The 26,614-nt window shown below is 42.6% G+C and overlaps 1 protein-coding gene across 5 annotated transcripts in view; it reads left to right on the top strand.

The window, feature by feature from the left end:
- The window catches only part of RDX (radixin), a 100,459-nt gene that overhangs the window by 52,952 nt on the left and 20,893 nt on the right, over positions 1–26,614 (top strand). For all 5 annotated transcript variants that reach the window (XM_033949435.1, XM_033949433.1, XM_033949431.1 and 2 more), the window contains 7 exons: positions 6,687–6,782; positions 11,395–11,669; positions 13,844–13,927; positions 14,215–14,361; positions 16,074–16,170; positions 24,244–24,407; positions 25,060–25,190. In XM_033949435.1, coding sequence (XP_033805326.1) covers positions 6,687–6,782; positions 11,395–11,669; positions 13,844–13,927; positions 14,215–14,361; positions 16,074–16,170; positions 24,244–24,407; positions 25,060–25,190 — 994 coding nt within the window. The remainder of the gene's footprint in view (positions 1–6,686; positions 6,783–11,394; positions 11,670–13,843; positions 13,928–14,214; positions 14,362–16,073; positions 16,171–24,243; positions 24,408–25,059; positions 25,191–26,614) is intronic.

Genomic DNA, 26,614 nt, shown 5'->3' with positions numbered 1-26,614 from the left:
TTCAGCAGTCACTTTTGTTCCGGTGGTTCCCGGTATCTCAGGGCTCCAATTATTTGGTATGCTCCTCGTGCATTGCTCTGTATGATTTGATAGCACAAAAAGTAAAGTCACCACATACTTTTTGTGCTACCGATTTCTTTAGTCACTCAATAGTAACCTTCATTGTGCAAGAGTTACCCCTGCACATTTTGTTTTGACTGTATGATTTGATGGCTCAGCGCGGTTCTCTTTTCACGGTATGCCTCGATCTTTGCTAGTCTAGCTCATGACCAACGACCATCCAGGGCTGTCGGGTTGGGGGGCTTGGTGGCTTCCATCCTCAGCTCCAGGAGTCTGGTCTTCGGAGGCGACTCAGTACCTGTTCATTCTTCTACTCTTGAGCAGGGTCAGGCTACCTTTCTGGAGCTTCAGATCATTCTTCCGGATTGCCGCTGAGGGTCCTTTTGGTCAGTATTAGGATGGGGGTCTTTCTCTACAGCTTGGGCAGTAGGTGTTGTACTCAGTTGGCAGGTGAAGTTGGTCTGCTTCACTGGGTGGACTCTCGTCTTCGTCTTCTGTTGGCAGATCCTTTTTTGGATGAGGATAAGAGTGTGGATAGACTTTCTCTCCGCGGAATCTGAGCATGGCCCATTTCTTGGATGTTACTGTGTACAGCGCTGTGTACGCTCTTGAAAGTGTGCATTTTAGTACTAGTATAATCTTCTGCATCCTGGGTATTGTGATTTGTGGCTCAGGCGTTCTAGCTCCTTTTAGGAAAGCGAGATCTCCTTGACATGGACCTCATGGCCCCGTCTCTCAATTCTACTCTTCCTAGCTTCTTCGGCGGGCCCAGGGAGTGGGAGTTAGAGGGGGTTGCTGCATGGCTCCTTTCTCGCCTCTGCCTTCTCTTTTTCAGTGTTTTCCGCTGGCTGATGATGGCTTGGATTTGCCATCTCGAGCTCGCCTTCCGGGCACAGTGTGTGTAGAATCCCTGGATTGACGGCGCCTTCCTTCCTATGCGGATTTGATGAGTCTTTCGACAGCTGGACTAAGAAGTTTCCTGGCGTCTCCGGCTTTGCCCGCCTAGGATCCGATCCACATGGATATTTGTACTACTTTAGTATTACGACCTAGTTTTTTTTGGATAATCTTGGCTGACGTGTACGGGTTATGCGAAGAAGGTTGTTTCTTCTCTTATCCAGGTGCTACGGACATCTTCTCCTGTGGCTTCTGCTTCCTTTTGGAGGGTTTTCCTTTCTTGGGTGCTTCTTCACGTTTGAACCACTCCAGAGTTCCTTTTTGGCACAAGTATATTGCCGAGGGCTTAGCGTTCAATTCCCTTCAGCTTCTGGTGCCATTCTTGGCTTGTTACAAGGGCTAGGTATATGGCTCTTCGCTGACTTCTCAGCTTCCTGTAGTTCAGTTCCTAAACAGAGTGCGGTATATTCATGCGCCTCTTAGAAAGCCCGGTTTGGAGTACAATCTTCACGTACTTCTTCTAAGTTTACCGAAGGCTTCATTTTAGCCTTGTCTTTTGGGACTCTAAAGAGCTGTGCCGTTGAACATGGGGTTCCTTGTGGCCATGGCTTCAGCTCTGCAGTTGCTATGTTGCAGGCCTTGTTCAACGGGGATTCCTATTTCTGATTTCCGTCATATAGGGTATCAGTTCGGGTGGTACCACTATTTCTTTCTAGGGGGGTGTCATCCTTTCTTTTACGTCATGCTCGCTTTTCCTTCCTTCTTCCTGGGAGGAGAAATTGGGAGCAGTGCTTTTATTCACTGCATTTTTTGATACGTATGTAGCGTTCTCCGCGAGCTCAGTTTCTAACAACTTTTAGTTGTTTATATCTCCTTTTTGTATTCTTCAAGGGACGCCTCATGCGTATGGCGGCATCCGATGCCTACCTCGCTCAATGGGTCCAGGAGGACATTCTTTATGCTTGCCTGCTGGCAGGGAAGCGGGTGGCAATTGAACTTCATGACCATTCCGCTGGAGCGATGGCTACTTCTTGGGCTCGGCCCAGAGGTTTTTTCCTTGGAGGAGATTTGTCTCGCGGCTAATTCGTCTTCCGAGATTGCCTTCTCTCCGCGTTTCTGCATGGATGTGCGGGCACATGCGATATGGGTGTTTTGGTGCTTCGGTTGTTGCGGAGGCGGCGTTTGCTTCCCACCCAGATTGAGGATTGCTTTGTTACATCCCATTGGTCTCTGGATTCATCTGCTGCTGTTGCTAGGGAAGGAAAAATTATGTTCTTACCTGTTAATTTTCTTCCCCTTAGACGCAGCAGATGAATCCAGAGCCCCACCCTTTCTGGTATTTGGTTGTCGGTTTTTTCATGTGCGACTTTCGTGCTTGGTTGTTGTTGATGGTTGTATTCTGTATCGTTGCCTTTTGCGATTTGTTCTGGGAAATAAGTTTTTTACATGCTATGCCTATTGATGGTTAAATGTGCTTGGGCAAGGAGCTATACTGATGAGACAGGAGGAGTGCCAGCCAATAGGACCACCTGTTAATCAGTTTCTCTATCTCCGCCTGCTGGTAGATGTGAGCTATCCCATTGGTCTCTGGATTCATCTGCTGCGTCTAAGGGAAAGAAAATTAACAGGTAAGAACATAATTTTTCCTTACCTGGGTAAATGAGCAGAGGTTGTCCTGGGGGGAGGGTAAGCGTGCATGTAGTTTCTGCATTATCAAAACTACATGTGTTTTAATTGGAAAACAATTGCAGAAAAGGTAGTGCTTGTATCTGCAGGTACTTTTTCCTAAGCAGTTTTGAATGAGCATACATGTACTTTCACTTTGAAAACCGATGCAGACTCCATGGGTGAAAAGGACTTTGAACTTTGCAACTATGCTAGCAGTGTTAAATTTCCTTTTCTAGTTCAATGTGTCTAGTGGTTCTGAATGCTGGGGTTATGCAGCTGAACCTGCAAGTTGCTTTCAGAATGTTGTCAATCATCTTTTGAACTCACCTCCTTCCTAGAGAGCTGCTCCTGCCCCCTCAGTTTTTTTTCTGCAAGCAAGTTGCTCAGAAGTGTTTCTGCTCTGTTCTGCGATTTTATTATTTTCAGGTATTTTTTTCTAAGTGTTTGGTTGAAGGCTCGGTGCCCAGAGGTTCCCATTTATTGAGACCTCTGCCTGTGAGACGATGCAGACTTGCACTGCAGAAGTCTGCAGCTAGCAGGATCAGCCCTCAGGGACACCTAGCTAGCCAGCCTGTTTTTGCATTTTTTGCGCTCGCTTAGCTGCTTGCATCCCTAATTTATCAGGAACTTGAGCACAGGCTGTTGGCTCCTTCCCGGCTTGGCCGGCCTTAATAGACTAGCTGCGTGGTCCTCTTCCCCTTTGGCGTGAGGTTTTTTTTGTAGGTTGAGGCTCAGTCCAACCTCAGTTCAACTGGCAGCTTAAATACCAAATTCGTCCGTCAAATCTGTGAGGCAGAGTTCTTCTCCAATTGTTCCTGCTGCATTCCTAAGCTGAAGCAGGCAGGCACATGCACAGTGAGTAAAGCTATTATAGCCTATGGGAGGGGGGGGGGGTTCCTCAAAAGTTAAATTTAAAGATTTCTGCAGCCAGAGCTAAGGTCCACCTCTAAAACCCCTTTCCCTGCAATTTTTGAAATTTGGCATGATTTTGGTGGCTGCAGCCATCCCGGATTTTAAATGATTTTTTTTTAAGCTTCCATCTGCTTCAAAACCCCTCAGTTTTACTTAAAATTGACAGGGATAGACCCCTCATATTTTCCTACCCCTATATCATGCCAGGTTTGCGCTGGATGGCTGTAGCATCTTCCTGGCTTGGAGCACTGGAGTGCATCATGCTGTTGGGATTCTGAGCCTTTAGTGAATCTTAAAGGCTTTCTTTTTTTTGTTTTGTTTTAATTTGATTGGATGTTGGGCAGAACTTCTGATCCTCATGCTGTCCACACTCTGGAGAATTTACCCTACTACAGAATTTGGTGGTAACTATCTACGAAGAGACAAACCTTTCAAGACAGACCTTCCACAATATCACTTACAAAGATGTTAAAAAGAGCCAGTCCAATGACCAATCTCTGTAGCAAACCACTGATAACATCCTTTTCCTCAGAGTGAACTCCATTTTATCACTACTCTCTCTTCTTTCACTTAACTAGTTTCTAATCCAGTCTGTTCCTTTGGACCCATTTTGAGGGTACTCAGTTTATTTATCAGTTGACTATGTGGAACTATGTTAAATCTCAGTATAAATCCTGTTTTAAATAGTGTCCGACATTCTCCTCCCTCCCATTCCCTTCCTTTCTATGGTTAAAAGAATGCCTGGAGATAACCGCTGCATGTACAGTTTATCCACAGGAAAAATAGGTGGAAAAAACCAAAAACCACAAAAACCCAACAACTTTGGAGGTAATATTCAGCTCCCAGTGGTCAGCATTTTTTAAATCTTGTCAGCTGTGGGCAAAATTAGCCCCATATATTTACTGCATGCACCCTGGAGATCATGTGACTTCTGCTCTCTGCTTTTGCCTTTTGTTTGTCTGACCACAATAACTTGCTGTTTCAGCCTCAAAATATCACAAAGTCTGTATTGCTCATAGTATTTTTTTGATGGAATCTGCAGTTCTACACCATATAATGTTTCCAAGTTTTATTTATAATTTGATATCCCGCTTATCAGATTTCTAAGCGGTTTTACAATAATAAAATTATAAAATGGGGGATATACAAACATTGGTCATTAACAAAGACAATGTAGATGTGCACATGGACATTATGAACTAATACAATTTTAAATAAGATAGGAAGACGTAGAAGGCTAACACAAGTAGGAAGGGGGAATTATGTCTGTGGCAGAAGATACGAGGATCTGGCTGTCATGAGTTATAAGTCAAATGCATCTTTGAACAAAAAAGACTTTAGGTTTGTCAGTCTGTATATCTGAAGAATAGCGTTCAAAAGGTGTTATTGATTAGTTTCTTCACATCAATACAGAAGTCAAAAGGAGAAGTAGTAAATATTGCAGCTCATACTGAACACAGCCGTCAGACTAATCTTCAAATTAAAGAAATATGATTCAATCTCAACCTTCATCAAACAACTACACTGGCTCCCAATATCATCCCAGATAAACTTCAAAATCTCATGCATCTTACACCACATAATGTACGGAAACTCAGCTGCTCCCCTCATCCATCTATTCTCTACAGCTTGGTCAACATCCAGAAGAATCCTAAACAGAATTCAACTAAACCTGCCATCCACAAAGTACCTCCACTACAAGCAAATCTTCCACTCCATGCTAATTTATCTGGGTGTAAAAACCTGGTTTGATCTCCCAGAAGCAATCAGGAAGGAGACAAACTACACCTCATTCAGGAAAAACCTGAAGACTCACCTCTTTGACAACTAACTGTTTTAACTTCTGTCTATCTCATCTCCCGCCACCTAGGCCCCTCCTTTTATATTTCCTCGCCCCCTTTACCCTTTCTCTTTCTTTTCCCTCTTCTTCTCTGATCAGTTGCCTTGAGCTTGTATAGGTTTGTGCGACTCACAAATGGAAGATTAGATAGATTAGATTAAACGTGACTCACAGAAAGAGACCAAGACGTGACCTCGGACCTCAAGAAGCTCAATCTAGTTGGGCTTTCAGGATTTCTCCAATGAATATGTATGACATTATTTGAGTGCTCTGCCTCCATTGTATATAGATAGATCTCTTGCATATTCATTGTGGAAATCCTGAAGGCATGACTTGGCGAGGGCTGGGGTTGGTCACCCATGACTTAGCTCATCTACTGAATCCCCTGCTATAAATGTCGCTACATGCCACTGGCAGGAATCAGCACCTTAGTTCAGCTGTGGACCTGTTGGGAGCCACTCTGTGTTTCCTTCTTAATTCATCTTGGAGCCCTGTGCAGGGCAGCCATCTACACGTTCTTTTTGATAGTAATAGCAAGGAAGTGGTAGTTATGGAAGATCTGGATCTGTTATGGCTTATGGCCTGGTACTTCAGAGGAGGTGGCTGCTAAATAGTGGCACTGTTTGTTTCCAGATTTCTGAAAGCCTGTAGATTCCTCACTTCTCTGGCCAAACCAGTCCAGGGCCCATCCTGGAAGACTGTGGCTGTGAGATCCCTGAGATTATCTTCCTCTCTACACTTCAGGAGTTGAGTTCATTTGACAGTAGTGGAATTCTGCGGTGGTTGCTTTGGGACAAGGGTCATTTCTGGTTTTACTAGGCTACACTGGTGATATCACTGGTTTGACTCAGTTCTCTACCTCCATCTGTTGGTCAAGAAGGGATGTAATCTGAATGTCTGGACTGGTGTGGCAGGAACAAGGAATGGAAATTAACAGGTATGAGTAAATTTAATCGTTTCTTAAAAGTAAAGGTTGGTTTTAGGACAGGAGCATATTTCCTTCAAAACCAAACTTTTGAGAGTGTCATTCATGAGGCTAAAGGCTGGCGCTATTTTGCACGTTTGCAGGCAAAATATACAGTATAAACAGGAAAAATATTTAAACAAATTGAATAGAGAAATTGGGGATATAGAAAGTTGGAAAAAATTGTGGCTGCATTAATGTCCTTTTGTTCCCTCATTTTATTTCCTTTAAATATATGAAAAGGGGAACTTAATCTCCCGAAAGAGATGACCAAATTCTAAAATGCATAATACATGTATTTGTGAAATTCATTTGTAGCAACTGGGTTTTTTTTTTCTTTTGGAGGTGGTAAAAACAGTGGGACTACGTGAAGTCTGGTTCTTTGGCCTTCAGTATGTGGATAGTAAGGGGTATTCAACATGGCTGAAATTAAATAAAAAGGTAACACATTTATTTTCTCTGCTATACCATTCCTTGCTTGGTGTATATCCTATCATTTTTCTCTGCTGTATCCATAATCATAAGACATTGAAAGTACCGTATTTGCCGGCGTATAGGACGACTGGGCGTATAAGACGACCCCCCAACTTTCAGTTAAAAAATAGAGTTTTGTGTTATACTCGCCGTATAAGACGACCCCTTCTTCCGCACACCTTCTCTACCGCCCCGGGTGCAGCACAGCCGGCCAGGTTCCCTTACTTTTGTGGCACTTCCCCGACCGACCGACAACAGCCCCGGTCCGACAAACCTCCCTGCCCTTAACCGCGAATCTAAATTACCTTCTTACAGCTGCTGTAAGAAGGTATTTAGATTCGCGGCTACAGGGCAGGGAGGATTGTCGGACCCGGGCTGTTATCAGTCGGTCGGGGAAGTGCCAAAAAAGTAAGGGAACCTGGCCGGCTGTGCTGCAACCGGGGCGGGGCGGCCGCCCCTCGAACCGCGAGGCTACTCTCCTCCTTACCTGCCATGCCTGCAGCACAGAGCCGAACGGAAGTCTTCCCGACGTCAGCGCTGACGTCGGAGGGAGGGAGGGCTTTGTTTAAGCCCTCCCTCCCCTCCGACGTCAGCGCTGACGTCGGGAAGACTTCCGTTCGGCTCTGTGCTGCAAGCAGAGAAGGTAGGGAGAAGAAGAGCCGCGCGACTGAGTACATCCAGCCCCGCAAGTAAGGGCATGTAAACTGTACCCGGCGTATAAGACGACCCCCGACTTTGGGGATGATTTTAAGGTACTAAAAAGTCGTCTTATACGCCGGCAAATACGGTAGTTAATCTTTTGTTGAATACATGAATATGAATCCAAATGTGATCATCTCTGGGAAACGGTGAGTGACTATTAAAGTCACCAGAAACAAAAAAAAAGAAGAGGTTTTAATGAATTTTGTTAGAGCAAACAATTTGTCCAAACACCATCCTTTTATATATGTGTGGGGGTGAAAGAGTTCAAATACAGTACTGATCTTTCAGACTGCTGTCTAGTGACACCTCCATCCCATCAGTCAACAAAACAAAGAAGTCCCCGGTGTCTGTTGGTTGATGGAATCACAATAGTTAAGAGTGGTGGTAGAAACAGAGGAGGGAAGTTGGTGGTTGCTTCTAAGAGATCAAGTGCCAGCAACAGCTGCAGCACTAATGGAGCAGAACACAGAAGGCTGTCTTCAATCCACTGTGGGTCCCCAGCCAAGTTTTGGAGAGTCCAAATGGTTGTGGCTTCCAGTGTAAATCTGAAAGAACGAGTTTTCTGCTCCCATTGCCACACAAGGTCAAAAGAAGGCAGAATTACACCAGGGGGAGGGGCCGGGGTCAGGAAACCAACCAAAGGTATAGTCATTGGCAATGAAGTTACTGAGTACATAAGAACATAAGAATTGCCGCTGCTGGGTCAGACCAGTGGTCCATCATGCTTAGCAGCCCGCTCATGCGACGGCCCTCTGGTCAAAGACCAGTGCCCTAACTGACACTTAGCCCTATCAGCGTACGTCCTTGTTTAGCAGGAACTTGTCTAACTTTATCTTGAATCCCTGGAGGGTTTTTCCCCTATGACAGACTCCGGAAGAGCGTTCCGTTCACTCTCTGGGTGAAGAGAACTTCCTTATGTTTGTACGAAATCTATCCCCTTTCAACTTTAGAGAGTGCCCTACTTTGGAGAGGGTGAACAACCTATCCTTATCTACTAAGTCTATCCCCTTCAGTACCTTGAATGTTTATATCATGTCCCCTCTCAATCTCCTCTGTTCGAGGGAGAAGAGGCCCACTCTTATATTTCGCTGTATGGCAGCTCCTCCAACCCCTTAACCATCTTAGTTGCTCTTTTCTGGACTCTTTCGAGTAGTACTGTGTCCTTCTTCATGTACGGTGACCAGTGCTGGACGCAGTACTCCAGGTGAGGGCGCACTATGACCCGGTACAGCGGCATGATAACCTTCTCCGATCTGTTTGTGATCCCCTTCTTTATTATTCCTAGCATTCTGTTTGCCCTTTTCGCCGCTGCCGCACACTGCGCAGACAGCTTCATCGACTTGTCGATCAGAACTCCCAAGTCCCTTCCTGGGAGGTCTCTCCAAGTACCGCCCCGGACATCCTGTATTTGTGCATGAGATTTTTGTTACCAACATGCATCACTTTACCACGCATCACTTGTCCACGTTGAACCTCATCTGCCATGTCGCAGCCCATTCCTCGAGCCTGATTATGTCACGTTGTAGATCTTTGCAATCCCCCTGTGTCTTCACTACTCTGAATAACTTCATATCGTCCACAAATTTTATCACCTCGCTTGCTGTACCTATGTCCAGATCGTTTTTTGAAGATGTTGAAGAGCGCGGGTCCAAGCACCGAGCCCTGCGGCACCCCGCTGGTGACGCTCTTCCAGTCCGAGTATTGTCCATTTACCTTCAGTCTCTATTTCCTATGCTACAGCCAGTTTTTAATCCACGTGAGTATTTCACCCTCGATTCCATGGCTCGTAATTTTCCGAAGTAGTCATTCATGTGGAACCTTGTCAAACGCCTTCTGAAAATCCAGATATACATTGTCGACCAGTTCGCCCTTGTCTATCTGCCTGTTTACTCCCTCAAAGAAGTGCAGCAAGTTATCAAAAAGCTTAAAATCTCTAGGAGGTCTCCTCGACCCAGCCCTAAAGATGAAAGACTACCCTGAGGAAAACTTTTCACAAGCTGAAAATAGTCATACCCCTGAAGAGAATACTATCCGAAGAGAACTTCAGATTCATAGTCAGAAACACTATCTCAGCTCACTTTGATTACTGCAATGCACTGTTAGGAGCCTTCCCAAAAATACCTAAAATCGAGGGCTCCATATTTAACACATTTTTAGCATGATTAACGTGTTAAAATTTTAACACTTGTCAATTTTAACACATTAATCCTGTTAATGCATTACTTCTGACTCATTCATCCTCCCTCCCCATGCCACCACAGGTCCGTCATTGGCGCTCTCCCTCAATCCCCCCTCGGCGCTTTTAATTTTACCTTGCTAGTGTTGCCTGACAGCGATTTCAAAGAGGCCAGCTCTGGGGCCTTCTGCCAGCCGCATCCCGCCCTGAGTAAACAGGAAGTTGCATCAGCAGGGTGGGATGCAGCCGATAAAAGGCCCTGGAGCAGGCCTATTTGAATAGCTGTCGGGCAGCACTGGCAAGGTAAAATTAAAAGCACCTTGGTGGGGGGTTGAGGGAAGGAAAGTGCGAGAGTAAGCCAGCATCAATGGTTGATCATGTCTTTTCTGTCCTATTTTCCACATGTCACTCGGAAGCCAACAAGAAGATTTGCCAAGACATAAAACTTTTCAACAAATAAGAGCTAGCCAATGAAGTGAATGAACAGGGAGGCTGGTCTCATGTAGCTTGTTTGTCCAGGAACTTCTTCCGAAGTATAGAAGGGGCACGAATTAGCATGCGATCACTCCCTTTAGTTTCTAAAGAGTGCATGGGCTGTTGGTTCTGTGTCCTAAGGTTCGAATCTGCTAAACATCTATGTTAGTGATGTGAGAGTGGGGAAGCGGGAATGTGGAATTTAGACAGAGTCTCTTGAGTACAAGGAGGGACAATAACTGGGTTATTCCTATTCAGAACGCACATGGCACTTAATTTATAGATGCTTATTTAAATTGTCTGTTTCCTTGATTCTGAAGGAAAATGGCTATAAAATTTATTACTGCTGGCATTACATTCCTTCTAGAATTCACCAGTTCACTGGGATGGGTACAGATCTCTGTTGGCAGCATTGTGGCTATAGAGGGGATTTTATGCATATGTGGTGGTTTTGCCCTTGTATTAAACCCTATTGGCAAATGGTGGGCCAATTTGTGGTACGCCTCACTTGCAAACATTGCTCCTTGTCACATAATTGTTGCCTGCTTAATGCCTCACTGCCAGATTATACTGCTTCAGAACAAAAGCTAGCTGCGTATATTTTTACGGCAGCCCATATGACCCTGGCTATGAAGTGGAGGCAATGATTTCCCTCCAATTCTGGGATTCTCTCCATCTAATTAGATTATTTGCAACTTATGTCTAAGCTGACAGTGCGGCCATAATACATTAAAATATATCATAGGATCTGGGACGTTTATACTGCTTGGAGGGAAGCATGAATGCTGGACTTTTGATATACTACTGCTTTGAATTTGCTGAGGTTCATTTCTGGACATCGTATGGTTACACATATGCTTCAGGATGGGGAGGGAGGTTTGGGGGGTATTTTGTATAAGCAATGCATAGCCTGTATTAGCAGTTTTTGTATCTGTTTGCTGTGCTAAGTTTGATATGCTGTATGCTTTCTATTTTGTTTTTTGGTATTGTTGCCATATTGTGCATGATGAACATTTCTAAAATACTAGATATCACATTCTGAAGTGTTCCATCATTATTTGGATATCCAATTTTTTGTAGTCCTGCTTTCTAACAACTTGGCTGTACCCATTTCTGCTTTATTGTGGTTAAGAAAAATAGTATAATAGCTAATAGGTTTCAGTGGGTTTTGTTTTTATGGAAATTGTAGGTAATGGGCTTATTTGAATTGTCTTTGTTTATTTTAAGGTAACTCAGCAAGATGTCAGAAAAGAAAATCCTTTGCAGTTCAAATTTAGAGCTAAATTTTTTCCTGAAGATGTGTCTGATGAATTAATTCAGGAAATAACCCAGAGACTGTTCTTCCTGCAAGTTAAAGAAGCAATTTTAAATGATGAAATATATTGTCCACCAGAAACTGCAGTGCTATTGGCATCTTATGCTGTCCAAGCCAAATATGGAGATAACAGCAAGGAGGTTCACAAACCAGGCTATTTAGCTAATGATAGACTTCTACCTCAACGGTAAGTGAAAAAGGGAAAGACCTTGACTGCTGAAGCATTTTTTTCTTTTACTCAGTCTATGGGGAAAAATGTTGTTAAGAATCCCAGATTTTGTATTTGATAAATAAAGATATAAAATATTAGAGGTAGCTTGAGAGATTTTACTGTATAAAGAAATTAATGGAGTTAGAAGCACTTATTATTCCCCACTAAAACATGTACCATATAGACTTGAATATAAATCAAGATCATTTTTGCCTCCCTTTTTAGAGAAAAATGGTAAACTTGAATAAAAACTGAGGGTTTATATTCTACCATTCCTCCCCTTACCTTCCCTGTGGTCTCCTTCCAACCTTCTTCCTGGTAGTCTCCCCCTCCACTGCCGCAAGCCCCCCTTGCAAACCAGCAGACTTCTGCTGCTGCAGTCAGCGTGTGCCCGCTCCCCCACTGGACTGGCAGCTAGTGTTCCCTCCTTCTCGAAAAAGCAAGAGTAACCCCTCTCCCAGGCCTGTTGTGATTTTCTGGTGGTCTAGTAGCGCGTTAGGGCAGGAGTGACTCCCACTTACTCCTGCCCATTCTTTCTCTGTGGTAAAAGTGACTGGTCAGACTTCCACCAGGAAATCACAGTAGACTTAGGGGGAGGGTTACTCTTGCATGTTCGGAGGGAGGGAGGGAACGCTAGCTGCCGGTCTGACGGGGCAAGGACATGGGCTAACTGTGGCGGTAGCTAATCCAGTACCAAATCTGAACTCTGAGGACTTTCTTGGAGATCAGACTCCACAGGTGACTCTTGAGGGGAAGAATGCTGGCCTAGTGCTTAACCCTCAGTAAGCCTGATTCTGAGAGAGAGGTTGTAGAGGCTCAGCATTAAAGATAGTTTTCACAGCAACCTCTGAACTGCTGTCTGGCTCTGCCCTAGGCTCAAATTACTCTTATACTACTCTTAAATTACCCTCCACAGCTCCCCAGATGATCTTAACAAGGACAATCTCCACAAACCTGAAACAAACTAGTCTTAACATTCCTAGTACCTTAATAGGATTTAATTAAGCAGCTCAATAATAAGATGCAGACATTAGGCTAGTAGCAAAAGGGGAGCTATCCAGTCTTTTATACCCAGTGTCACATGTATGATTATCTCTCAGTTGGTGAGAAATTATATATATGTGCTCATTGCAAAGAGCTCCTGGCTTTCAAAGAACAAGTCTGTTCCCTTGAGGCTAGAGTTGCAGACTTTGAGAAGCTGAGAGGGACAGAGAGGTACATAGAGGAGACCTACAGGAATGTTGTAGAGAAGTCCCACCTCCAGTCCGGCAGCCCTCCTGCCGATCTTCAATTTGGGGTCTTTTTTTTAAATTTGTGGGTGTAATCTGCGCATGTGCCGATCGCTATCACCGGCAGTCAGCACATGTAAATTTAGTGACCCTTCTCAAACCTCATTTTTGTGCGCAGTTTTATAAGAATGATTTGCCTTTTTGAAATCGTTACAATAGTGGCCGTGATAGTCGCCTTTCAGATTTTACCATGAACATTAGAGAATATTTCTCTGAATGTTTAATGCAGCTGGGAGGGAACATTGTTCATCCCTTCTATAAGTATCTTTTAAGGGGGGGGGGCGTAGAGGCACTTTGAATGTAGCAGGGAAAGACTCCTTCACTGTCTACCAGCTGCTTCCCCAGTATCTTGTATTGATAGTATTATGTACACTGTAAAGAATTATGTACCAAAAAAATCAAAATAATGCAATATATTAAACTGAGTAGTATTTGCAGTATGCAGGTACTTTAACACGTGGCTCCCAATCAGCCCTAACTCATGTTCGCCATGTGAACAGTGATGTTCAGCAGCACTATAACAAAAATCCTGAGGTTACTAGCAACCATAAAATGATTACCAATCAATATCTTTGGTAGGTTGTCAAATGGCCACAGGCTTCAGCTCTGATGGCCTTTAGTTTACTGTTGAGTTCCCAAACATGTTAGGTACGGATAATATATACTCCAAATGGTTAGAGCAGCAGACTGAGAACCAGGGAAGCCTGGGTTCAAATCCAGCTTCTGAAAGCATCTGTTCTAGATAAGAGTTTAGATTCTCTTTATGTCCCAATCGATATAACCAAGTCATTTTCTAGTATGCATTCGTATGAGACATGGCTAAGTTTCTGTGGGAGTTCATTTTATTCCTGTCTGTCTTAGTGTACTGGAACAACATAAACTGACAAAAGAGCAATGGGAAGAACGAATACAAACCTGGCATGAGGAACACAGAGCCATGTTAAGGTACTTAATTTCTGCAGCAGATGCAAATTTCTGTTTTCTTGCTTAGTTTTTGTTTTCTACCTACTTTCAGCACCTCACCTCCCAAGACTCCTGAAAACTGGGTATATGAGGCTGAAATCAATTATATGAGAGTTATTGTAAATATATTAGCCTCAAATGTTTGATAATGTAAAATTTTAATGGCTCCAAAGATAAAATGGAATAAAGCAAAATCCTATGAGCATTAAAAAAAAAACAAACCCCAAAACTAAATAGTGTTATTGATATCTTCACTTTGTTTTCCACAGGGAAGATTCTATGATGGAATATTTGAAAATTGCACAAGATCTGGAAATGTATGGTGTCAACTATTTTGAAATAAAGAATAAAAAGGGAACAGAATTATGGCTCGGTGTTGATGCATTAGGTCTTAATATATATGAACATGCTGATAAGTAAGTTCTATTTCTGCATTCACATTGGCATGAGTAGAAAACATTTGATACTATCTAACAAGACATTTTATTCTCAGAAGACAAGCAGGATAGCATATTTTTACAATTGGGTGATGTCATCTGGAGCACATGTGGCTGTGCTTACCAGCTTGTAAACTACAACTTTTAAAAGCATAGCATTATACATACATGTACTTTCCCACCTGTTGCTGTCACATAGAACATAGCCAAATATACAGATACTTAGGGCTAGATTCACTAACCTCACGGATCCGATCCGTAAGGTTGCCAGCCGCCCAATTCATGACGCGTCCTCATGCAAATGGGGGCAATCGGAGTCAGGTCCTTTTTTTTTACTTTTTTATTCGCGAGCCCGTGGTTTTAACCTGTGGGTTAAAACCATGGGCTTGCACTGCAGGAAAGGGCGGCAAGCAGGAGAGTCAGGGAGCGGGTGTCCAGCAAGAGTCGGGGCAGAGAGAGCGGGGCGGCAAGCAGGAGAATCGGGGCTGGAGAAAAATGTCTCTGCTCCTGCTTGCTTCTGTTGTTGCAGGATGTTGCAGGCTGCTTTGGGGGCTGCTGCATGTGTAGGTTGGAGTTGGGAGACTCAAGAGTGGGAGTTAGCAAAGGAGAAGTGCCTGAAGGCTCTGCAGACCTACAGACATTGGTGGCGGGTTTACTGCGGGGCTGCACTGCGGCGTGTTCTGGAACAGAACACGCAAAATGCAGCCACGCTTTGGGGAGGAATGGCGGCAGAGCAGGACAGTTGCAGCGTCAAGAGTTTGGCATCTGCATAGTGCTTCTGAGGGGCAGGAAAGTCAGCAGGGATGTGAGCGACTGGTCCCCAGCAGTTGCTTAGTTTTGGATCGGCCAGCCCAGTTAGTGTTCTTTTTTTTTTTTTAGTGAATCGCTGCCTGCCTAAATTTGCATGCGTAGATCGGGTGCGAATATGCTCAGGAGGAAGGTTAGTGAATCGGGTTGGGGTCGCTAAGTTGTCGGGACATGATCGGTGGGCTTAGTGAAACATAATGCATTCGAATGCCCAGATCCTAAAGTTCTTTATTTTTAAAGTATCTGATTAGTTTAATGTTTAAAAATGTTTTAAAGTTCCCTTTTAAGTTTCTTGATCATAGTCATTGATGCAGTGCTCTGATCCTAAAAAAGTGCTTCCCATCCCCTTCCCACAAAGATATCAACTTGGTCTGCTATGTGATGTCTGTATGAATTTGAGCCTGGTCTTTAATATCTGATCTGTCTCCTCAACATAGCATTCTTCATATTTTCTGCATTAAATAATATATACTACTTGAGAGGAAGTTCAAAACTAGGATCCCCCTTATGTTCAATATCTTTTCCTATGTAGGTAACTGGAGTCCTGTAATATTAGTGTGATATATGGCAAGTGACTTGCCACTCTTTTCTGTTTGAGTTTCTGTTAAGAAGCTTTTTACTAGTTTACTAGATTGGGGAATTGTTCGCCAGTATTAGCAGAGCAGAGAATTTCTTTTTTAGTATTATATCTTCCTGGAGAAGTTGCTATATGTTTTATATGATTTTTCTAGGGGTTTTTTTCAGCTCTGGATTGTATACCACGACAAAGAGTTTACTGTACACTCAACAGAAAGGAGCAAAGAAAACTGAATTCTCTCATTCAAGAATTTGTGATCTTTGAGGCACACACATTTTAAACATTGAAATTTCTTTGTTTTTTTAAGGTTGACACCCAAGATTGGATTTCCTTGGAGTGAAATCAGAAATATTTCATTTAATGACAAAAAGTTTGTCATAAAGCCTATTGACAAAAAGGCTCCTGTAAGTAATTAAATTATCACTCTCTGATGCAAAATTCCCGTTATCTGGTATCATCTACTTCTGTCATTGGTCCTCTTTATCTTTTCCTGCCTACCACTTTCTCTTCATCTCCATTTTCAACCTCTTACCATTTTGTCTTCTGTGTTCTACTGTTCTTTATTTCCTGTATTTGCAGTGAACTTTTACCTTGTGACATAAAAAAAAGATAGTGAGACTGGCAAATCAACCAGACTCTCTTCTGGTTCAGACAAATGACTGTAATGCTAAAAACTAGAGAATGATGTGGGGAAAAAATTTGTCCCAGTCTCCGCCTGAGTCCTGTGGACTCTATCCACGTCCCCGCCCCATCCTCGTGGACTCTTTGATCCCATCCGTACAAGTCTTGAATAGCTATTTTATATTGAAATCATTTTATTAAAGTATAAAAAGGAACAATATGCTAAAGGAACAATATGCTGCACAACTGTCATTTTATAAATTACAAATACAGAGAAAGGATCAACAAAACCCATCTTCCCTCACAATATCCCCTCCACTATCAGGAAAACTGAATGCTACATAGAAAGTTCATCCTAACAGAATACCTTGGTCACACACACAGAACACAAATACCAAATACATAATAATTGACCAAAGATGATAAACATAAATGAAACCAAAATCACCAAAAGCCACATCTTCCATATAGTACAACACCAAAGAAATAAAAAGATTCATTTCCTCCTATACTGGGCAAAATATAAAGATCACACATGCCAGGGATGGTGTTAGGCTAAGGAGTGCAATTAGGGTAATTGCCCCCTGGCTAAAGAAAGCCCTAAGCCTGCTGGAAGCTAAAGATGGCACAGCCTAGTAATAGGCTTTTAGGTCTCCTCCCAAATTTCTGACCTGGGCCCTACCCATGTTTAACACCAGCACCGGCAGGATAAATAATTCAGTTCTCATATATTATAATCACAAAATAGAAAATAAAATTATTTTTCTACCTTTTGTTGTCTGGTCATTTTATTTTTCAACAGTGTTGGTCCCAGGCTCTGGATTCTGTTTCCCTCTGTCATTTCTTAACTCACTTGCCAGTGTCTCCTGCTCATTTGACATTTCCTCTTCTCTGTGCTCACTATCCATCTTCCATCTTTGTGTACCTATCTTTCCCTTTTCTGAGTCCCCTATACCTCCCCATCTAGCATCTCCCTTTTGTCCATATCCCTGTTTTTATCATCACTACTCTACGTCCTGCATTACTCATCTCCTGTGTTCCTGTTTTCTCCTACAACTAGCATTTTCCTTCTCTGTCTGTTTACCCCCTCCCAAGTCTGACATTGCTTCTCTCTCCATGTACTACTCCCATGCAGCATTTCCCTTTGTGTCCCTGTCCCTATTCTCCTTTCCATGCCCATTATTTCCCCTCTTCTGATACCTCCCTATGCTTCTCCCTCTCTCTGCTGTATTCAGTTGATGACACTGCTAAAGCATACCTTAGCAAACTCCTCTTCCATGGCCATCTGCTCTTTGGTAAGGATTTGGAGCAGGTGGTTAAGTACTTGGGGAAACTAGGTCTCGGCAACTTCTATACAGGGTGGGGTCCTATAGGGCATCTATGGGGAGGATTTGACCTAGAATCTGGGGCTGTTTCACATCAGTAAGAAGGAGGATATTTTTAAATCCCTTGGAGCTCTTTTAGGGGGCAAGAAGAATGGGTAGCTCAGGCTCTCACCCTGCCAGGGATGCCAAAGGCTCCCAGTGAGATTCAGTAGGTCCCCTTGTGATGAACAGATATGAAATGGGCTGCTCTTGTTTCACTAGGAATAGCCCCTCATTTCCTCTTGTCAAAGGATCCTGGAAGTGGTTCAGCTTAACTATGTGCTCGAGTTTGCAGAACCCTGTTTGACCTTTTATGATGCTGCTTGTGTGGCAGGCCTGCTCACTCTGAGGAACCAATATAGAAACATGATGGCAGATAAATGCCAAATGGCCCATCCAATCTGCCCATTTTCAGTAACCATTATCTCTTCCTCTCTTTAAGAGATCCCATTTGCCTCCCTCGGATCTTAGGAGAATTTACGAGAAAAACTATTTGCCTATTTATCGCCGTATAAGGGCTGACTTACAGCGGTGGCATGGACTGTGGCTGTCCTGGTGGGGCAGGATAGCGATCATTAAAATGAATGTACTTCCTAGGTTGCTATTCCTATTTCAGACATTGCCTATACCGGTTCCTTTGGGGGAATTGCGGAGACTGGGCAGGGAAATCCGTACTTTTATTTAGCATTGTAAATCCCCACGACTCTCCCAATCCCTATTGTGGGCTCCTAGGGAAGTGGGCAGGGGGCTGCCTAATCTGGTGTGGTATTATCAAGCGGCACAGCTGAAGTTGGTGCTTGATTGGGAATTAGGGAATCACAAAAGTGGGGTACAGCTAGAACAGCGCCACAGTGGTATGGAGTCTTTGAAATACAAGCTGTGGACTTCTGGGTCGCAGCGCTTATGGATACAGAGCTTATGGATACAGAGCATATCGTGCAACATTTGGCACCAATATGGAATCAAGCGCGTACTCAGATGGGTGGTGGGGCTTTGGTTTCCTCCCTGGCTGGTATACAGTCTGAAACTCTATTTCTTGCAGGCCGAGATAATTGGATTTTTCAACGTTGGTCTCAAAGGGGGATACGAGTGTTTCGAGACTTAGTTGGGACATTTGGGCTCATTCTATTTCATACACTCCAGCAGAAATATGACTTACCTGATGGTGACTATTTGCCTATTTTCAAATCCGACATTTTATGTAAGCTCAGGGTTGGGGTTCCGGATTGCAACTTGATAAGGAACCTCTGGAAAATCTGTGGTTGTTATTGCAGATAACACTGTCGGTGTTATATCAATATAGGAGGGGATACTCACCTGCTACTTATTCTTTTCAAAAGCAATGGGAGAGGGACCTAGAATCTCGGTTAACTGCTAAAGACTGGGAGGTAATTTGTAGGGAGGTATATAAAGCTTCTTCCTGTGCTTTGGTTCAGGAAAACACCTATAAGGTTCTCACACGGTGGTATTATACCCCGGAACGCCTGCATAGAATGTTTCCTGGAGTGTCTGATCAATGTTGGAGATGTGGGGTTTTTTCTACATATCTGGTGGGAATGCGGGGACCTTCAATCCTTCTGGAAGGCGGTGATTGGCACTATATCTGCGTGTCTGGGCGAATGTGTTGTGATTTCTCCTCAGAGTTGCCTTCTGGGCTTATAGGTATACAAACCTAAGGATTAGATTAGATTAGATTAGATATAATAACAGGGAGCATACTTGGCAAACGAAGTTTATTAGATGGAGCTTGGCGGCTGCTAAATGCCTTATTGCCAACCATTGGAAAAATAAAGAGGCTCCCTCTCATACTACGTGGGTAAACCGCTTGTTATCGATGGGGAGGATGGAGATAGCAGTGGCCAAGAGGCGCCACACCTATATCATTTACTTCCACACTTGGAGTAAGTTGGAAGCCCTGTTGGACACACTTTAGGGGATCTCCTAGTATAGGTTGTTTTGTTGTCTGCTATGTGAATGGGGAGGGGGGGACTGTGGAGTATTTTGGGTTGGGGAACTTGAATTTGGGTTAGAGATGAGAAGGGAGGGAAAGACCAGAGGAGGTTGACTGGTTTTGTTTTGGGGCTTGGTTTTATTGATCTTATTACTGCATTATCTATGTTGTGCTTGTATTTGATACTATTTGTTCCTTGTGGTTTTGCTGTTATTGTACAATATCTGGAAAATTTTTCAATAAACATTTATATATGAAAAAAAAGAGATCCCATTTGCCTATCCCACACTTTCTTGAATTCAGACACAGTCTCTGTCTCCACCACCTCTTCAGAGAGACTGTTCCCTGCATCTTCCACCCTTTGTGTAAAAAAGTATTTCCTTAGATTACTGCTGAACCTATCACCTCTTAACTTCATCCTTTGCCCTCTCGTTCCAGAGCATTCTTTCAAATGAAAGAGACTCGACTCATGTGCATTTATGCCATGTAGGTATTTAAACATCTCTATCAGTTCTCCCCTCTCCTGCCTTTCCTCCATGAGATCTTTAATTCTGTCCCCATACGCCTTGTGATGAAGACCATGCACAATTTTAGTAGACATCCTATGGACCAACTCCATTCTTTTTCTATTTTTTTGAAGGTGCAGCCTCCAGAATTGTAAGGTCTCACCAGAATCTTATACAGGAGCATTAATACTATTGTTTCCCCTCCCCACTTACCACCTTTTTAAAAAAATTTTATATCTATGTATTTTATTCTTGCCTCCCTCTTGATCCGCTTGTTTCTGTTTGTCTGACTCTCTTACCCGATTGAACACGTGTGTGTGTATATATAATATATAATATAAAATATTTTTTTAATTTTATTTTTTTTTAGCATTGTAAACCATCTAGGTACTAGTTGATGGACGGTATATCAACTGTTGAATAAACTTGGAAACATACAATCACACCCAAGACCCGCTCTTCTGTCATGCACATAAGTTCTTCACCCCCTAAACTGTAACGTTCCTTCCGGTTTATGCAGCCCAAATGCATGACCTTGCATTTCTTAGCATTAAATTTTAGCTGTCAAATTTCAGACCATTCTTCAAGCTTTGTTAGGTCTTTCTTCATGTTATTTACACCATTTGGGGTGTCTACTCTATTGCAGATTTTGGTACCATCCGCAAAGAGGCAAATCTTATCCGACAACCCTTTAGCATTATCATTTATAAAAAGGTTAAAAAGAACAGGCCCAAGAACAGAACCTTGAGGCACACCACTGGTAATATCCCTTTCCTCAGAGCGATCTTCATTGATCACTACCCTCTATTGTCTTCCACTCAACCAGTTCATGACCCAGCCCGTCACTTTGGGACCCAGCCAAAGGCACTCAGTTTATTTATTAGATGTCTGTGTGGAACACTGTCAAAGACTTTTCTAAAATATAAATACACCATATCTAGCGCACTCCCTCTATCCAATTCTATGGTCACCCAGTCAAAGAAATTGATCAGATCTGGCTGAGAAGACCTACCTCTAGTGAATCCATATTGCCTCCGGTCCTGTAATTTGCCAGATCCCAGAAACTGCTGCCGCCATTGGAGTGTAGTTGGGGCCATTATTTAATTTATTTTAACATCCTCAAGAATGAAGGGGGGAGGTGACATTTGGCCAAATCTGTATTTCAAAGGGGTCAGTACTACTTTGAAGTTACTATTTTTCTGGATGGAGAATCTTTGATCTTGCTAGGAAATGGTCATGGTTGTGGTGGTCCTTTGCAAGGAAGGGACGAGAGTGCATCCTTACTTCAACAATTATTTTTGGAACAAGAGGCCTAGAGGATGATGCCTTGAATTGATTCCACCCAATTGAGGTTCTGCAGGAAGGCTAGCTTTTTTTTTTTTTTTTTAACTAAGAATCACTTGGAACCAGTTTCAGGTTTTGAGTATCTAGAAGTACAATTAGATACCCTTTTGGGATCTCTTTGTGAGCAAGCTTCAGACCCAGCTCCAGATTTTGTGTCTCCCAGCTCCAAGAACTTGGGTTTATGTGTAGTTGCTTGGTTCCATGGCAGCAACCCTAGAGGCTGTTTCATTGACAAGGATCCACTAATAGCTCTCTGGTTCGCTTAGTCTTGCTGGTTTAAGGTTCAGCTCCTCTGCTAGCATTGATCTGGCATCACCTTGAGTAGTGGTCAGTTCCACACCACCCCTTGATAGGTATTCTTTTGAATCTGTTGGATTAGATTGTGTCTCAGAGGCTGGAGAGCCCACTGTTTAGACAGGGTGGATCATGGTCATTGGTCTACCCAGGAGGCTGAGAGGTCCATAAATTTGGATGGAAAAAAAAGCTGCTATTCTGATCTTGCTTTACTTTCTTTCTCTGGTTCAGGGACAAGCAGTGCTTGTGTGATATGACTCTAGTATATTGGAATGTTCTGACTGCACCCTCTGTTATACTAATGTCATAAGCTTCCAGTCTGTCTCCAGGTTTAGATTGGTTTATTAGAACTTGAGGAAAATAAAGGTAAGAACAAATATCACTATACTTACTCAATTAACTACAAATAGATAAAATAATGGCTTCTTCAAAATCCCTGATCTTCTAGTTGATCCCTAAAGGACTTCTAGAGGAGTCACCTTAACTCCTTCTTCCCCCCCAAAAAAAAAAAAAAAAATCCAGCACGAACTGTCTCCACAGAGCCTTACTTTTTCCTCCTTCAGTCCAGATGATGACAGTGGGGAGGGGGAGGGTCACATAGAACCAGCAGCAGGAAAGATGGAATTGGGCACTTCAAAAGAAGGCTTAGATTTGAATTGTAAAAGCAAGGGCCTCACTAGATCCTGCGTGATCTTCACTGATGGATGGCTAAACAACCTCTTCCCCAACTCCCTAAGAAATGATGAAGGGGAAGTTCATGGAGGGAATGTGTCATCTTACACTTTAACAAAATATGGTTAGTATAGTGGGTTGAGAAGCTTTGTAACTGGGTTCAGTTACCACTGTAGCTACTTGTGATCTTGGGCAAGTCATTTAACCCCAGGTGCAAAAAAAAAAGATTGTGATCCAGTAGGGACAGAGAAAGACCTGCATAGAATATGCAAACCACTTTGGTTGTATGACAGAAAGGTGGTATGTCAAGTCCATGGGACTGGAGGAGTTGCTGTAAAATGAGAGGCTAGATAAACTGGGCCTCTTCTCCCTTGAAAAGAGGAGACTGAGAGGGGACATGATCGAAACATTCAAGATATTGAAGGGAATTGACTTAGAGAAAGAGAGATTCTTCACCCTCTTGGAGGTGAAGAGAACCAGGAGGCACTCGCTAAAGTTAAAAGGGGAATAGATATAGATTCCGTACAAATGTAAGGAAGTTCTTCTTCACCCAGAGAGTGGTAGAAATCTGGAATGCTCTTCCAGAGGCTGTTATAGGGGAAAGCACCCTTCAGGGATTCAAGAAAAGGTTGGATAATAATAATAATAATAATAATAATAACTTTATTCTTGTATACCGCCACAATCTTGCGACTTCTAGGCGGTTTACAATCAAGAGTGCTGGACATTCAGCGAAATACAATAAGTAGATATTCAGAGAAAATACAGAGATCAGAGACCTCAGGAGGCAATAGTATAGAAATACAATTTGCTGAGCGAAAATGTAATATGTACATTTTAGTAGGTAATGTCCGACAGGACCTGTTGGGGATAAATAGCAACGTAAAGTTACGATAAGATGAAGATAACAGATTATATTTATAACAGTGCTGTAAGTTCAGGTTGCTTAAAAACTAGAATGAATTATCCCCAACATCCGTGATTTACTACAAATTGATAAAATTTCACCTGTATTCAATACCATTTCTTTATTAGAAAAAGCATTAAAAAATCCATCTGGTAGTGGTGGGGGTGGGAGGTGGAAGTTCCTTCTGGAACAGAACATATGCAGGTAAAGGCTAGACCCAAATAGAGCACTGGTCTTTGACCTAAGGGCCACCGCGTGAGCGGACTGCTGGGCACAATGGACCACTTGTCTGACCCAGCAGCAGCAAATTTTATGTTCTTATGTTCATGACATTTTACCCTTTACTATTGAACAATAGTGCTGCAAGTTTGTTATGCTGCTTAGTCAGTTTCTGAAGCAAAGCTGTTAATTTTTCACTTTTAAAATAAGGTAGATTATAATAAATCAACTTCAGCCAGCAGTGTATGAAAAACATTTCACAGCATAAGTGATGTCCTTCTGAAAACAACATCAGTTCTCTAGGCTTCTATATAAATATGTTGTCATTGAATTTGTCTCAGTAAATCCCCTTCCGAACTAAGGCCGTCTTATACTAAGCTGTGGTAGAAGTTTCTTCTGCAGTCCAGAGCATTAAATGCTCCAAAGCTGCTCTGATGCTCATAGGAATTCTATGAACATTTAGTGTTGCAGGCTGCGGTAGAAACCTCTACTGCGGCTTAGTAAAAAGGGGGGGGGCGTGGTAAATGTAGTTGTTCTAATTTACTTCCTATTAATCACAAATAAGTTTTTGCTACTATTTTCTATTTTTCTTTGTTCAGGATTTTGTGTTTTATGCACCTCGTCTAAGAATTAATAAGCGTATACTGGCATTATGTATGGGAAACCATGAACTCTATATGAGGAGAAGAAAACCCGACACAATTGAAGTACAACAGATGAAGGCACAGGCCCGAGATGAGAAACACCAAAAACAGCTAGAGAGGTATGAAGCTTCTGTAAGATCTCCTTTACTAGAAAGATCTATTAAAGCTCTGACTTAGCGTTCTTATCAGTCTATTCTCACAAAGCTGAGGCCAGTATGCTTTATAGTGCCAGAAGAAAACAGAGCAGCTGTTCAAAATGTGGCGCCATAAACAAGCCGCCAGAAAAAAGTTAGGGGGAGATAAAAACTGGAGGGAGGGAGTCAGCTTGAATGGGATTGGAGTGGAGATAGGATGATGGAAATTGACAGAGTGTTTACCACTTGTCCAGTAATGGTCTTGGTGCTTTTATATTGAACATGACAAACTGTTTTTTGCTTGAAAAATAACAATCACTGGTCTATTACATTGACTTTGGATTTTTATGCAGATGTTTTTTGCTGAAATGTTGATCCATTCATTCTTTTTTTTTTTTTTAATTATTCATTTTTTCATATTACAACAAGTGTATCAGAAAAATACATATAATCTTATAAACACACACTTGATTTTCCTTCATGAATACTTTAAGTACAATATATCATATTCATATTCATATTTTTATAATGTTTTAGATAATATGTAAATCATTTAATATGTATGACAAATATAAATAAAATAACCCGCCCTCCCTTGATCCATTCATTCTTAGTATATGGGAAATCTCTTTCCTAGGGCACAGTTGGAAAATGAGAAAAAGAAAAGGGAAATAGCAGAAAAGGAAAAGGAAAGAATAGAGCGGGAAAAAGATGAACTGATTGAACGTCTCAGACAAATTGAAGAGCAGACACTGAAGGCTCAGAAAGGTAAACTCAACAGATGCTGTTGTACTGAAGCTTTGTTATGCTGATGCCATGGACAATATGATTTTAATGAGAAATATATTTAATGAGATTTACGTGGCAGAACACATTTCCACAAAAATACATCAGTAAAATGCTTGTTTAAAGCATCTCACAAAAACTTATTTTGTCTTTAAACAAAAAAAGTAGAAACTGGCTTAGTGGCAATGCAACACATTGCTACATGGAAGACATATGATATTGTCAGGCTAGTTTCTATTCTACAGAGTTAAGGATTCACAGCTCTTGGGAGGAAGGATTGGAAGTCTCAACTGTTGTACAACATTAAATCCAGTTAAATATGAGTTAAGTGCCTACATACTAATTTCTGAAAGGAACTGTAGACTGTAGCCTCTGGTCAAGGACCATCACTACAATAGCTGGGATAGATATTGAGGAAAAAAATCAGTTGTAAATCAAGGCTGTTAAATTTATGGCCCAGCAGAGTCCAGCTTCAATTGAATTAGAAACCTAAAGGAGCAGGAGGACACTGCTGAAGAGTTTGAGGTAACAGCCCATGGTTCAACAAGGGGGAGTAGCAATCAACAAAGGCTCCAGGTTCAACTTGGAAGTTTGCAAAACATTGTCAGAACTCTCAAAATTAACATCTAAATGACTACCTATAGCCAGGCCAAGTGCACTCACAGTTGTTCCCACTTGTATTATAGTAGAAGCTGAAACCTTCTCCTCCACAGTGGCTGCAACTGAGAGCTCCCTTTTGCAGGAGTCATGAGGAGGCGGGGCTTGACACTGGTCAGAACTTTGGTGTTGTATTGGCTTTACTAAGGGTTGTAACCTCAATCAACTGAGTGGAACAGACCAGAAGTACAGCCAGACCTCAGTTTTTGAGTAGATTGGGTGGACCTGGCCCATGCATTTCTGTTCAGCTGCTCCACCCTGCTGCACCAAAACAGTAAAAATAAATACTTTGGCTAGTGGGGATCCCCAAGCCTCACCAGTCCTTTTCTGGAGTTCGGAGCAGACTCATCTTCCCAGCTGTCAGGAGTATGTTTCTAGCTGCATACACCAGCCCCCCCCCCTTCAGTAAATGCTCAGTTCAACAGGCATCCTCCATGCAATGCATGCAAAGGAGGGAGAGTAGAGTATTGTTGTTGGAAAACTGGAAATGCATTGCTGACTATTGGGAGGATGAGTCTGCTCAGGACTCCAGAAAGGACTCTTCAGCTGGTTTGGCCTGAGAATCCTCACCAGCTACATTAACCATGTGCATCACCACTGGGTGGGCTCCTGCCCATCTGGACCTACCTATGGCTATGCCCCTGGAACAGACCAACAAGTTGTCATCCCAGTAGGTGAATAGCTCCAGCATAGATACCTGGGACTCAGAGGGGAAAGTTTTGTGTATTCCTTTTTCATTTCTTCCCCAT

This window comes from Geotrypetes seraphini, chromosome 6, assembly GCF_902459505.1.
Source record: "Geotrypetes seraphini chromosome 6, aGeoSer1.1, whole genome shotgun sequence".
NCBI classification, from domain to species: Eukaryota; Metazoa; Chordata; class Amphibia; order Gymnophiona; family Dermophiidae; genus Geotrypetes; species Geotrypetes seraphini.
This window is presented reverse-complemented; position numbering and strand designations above follow the sequence as displayed.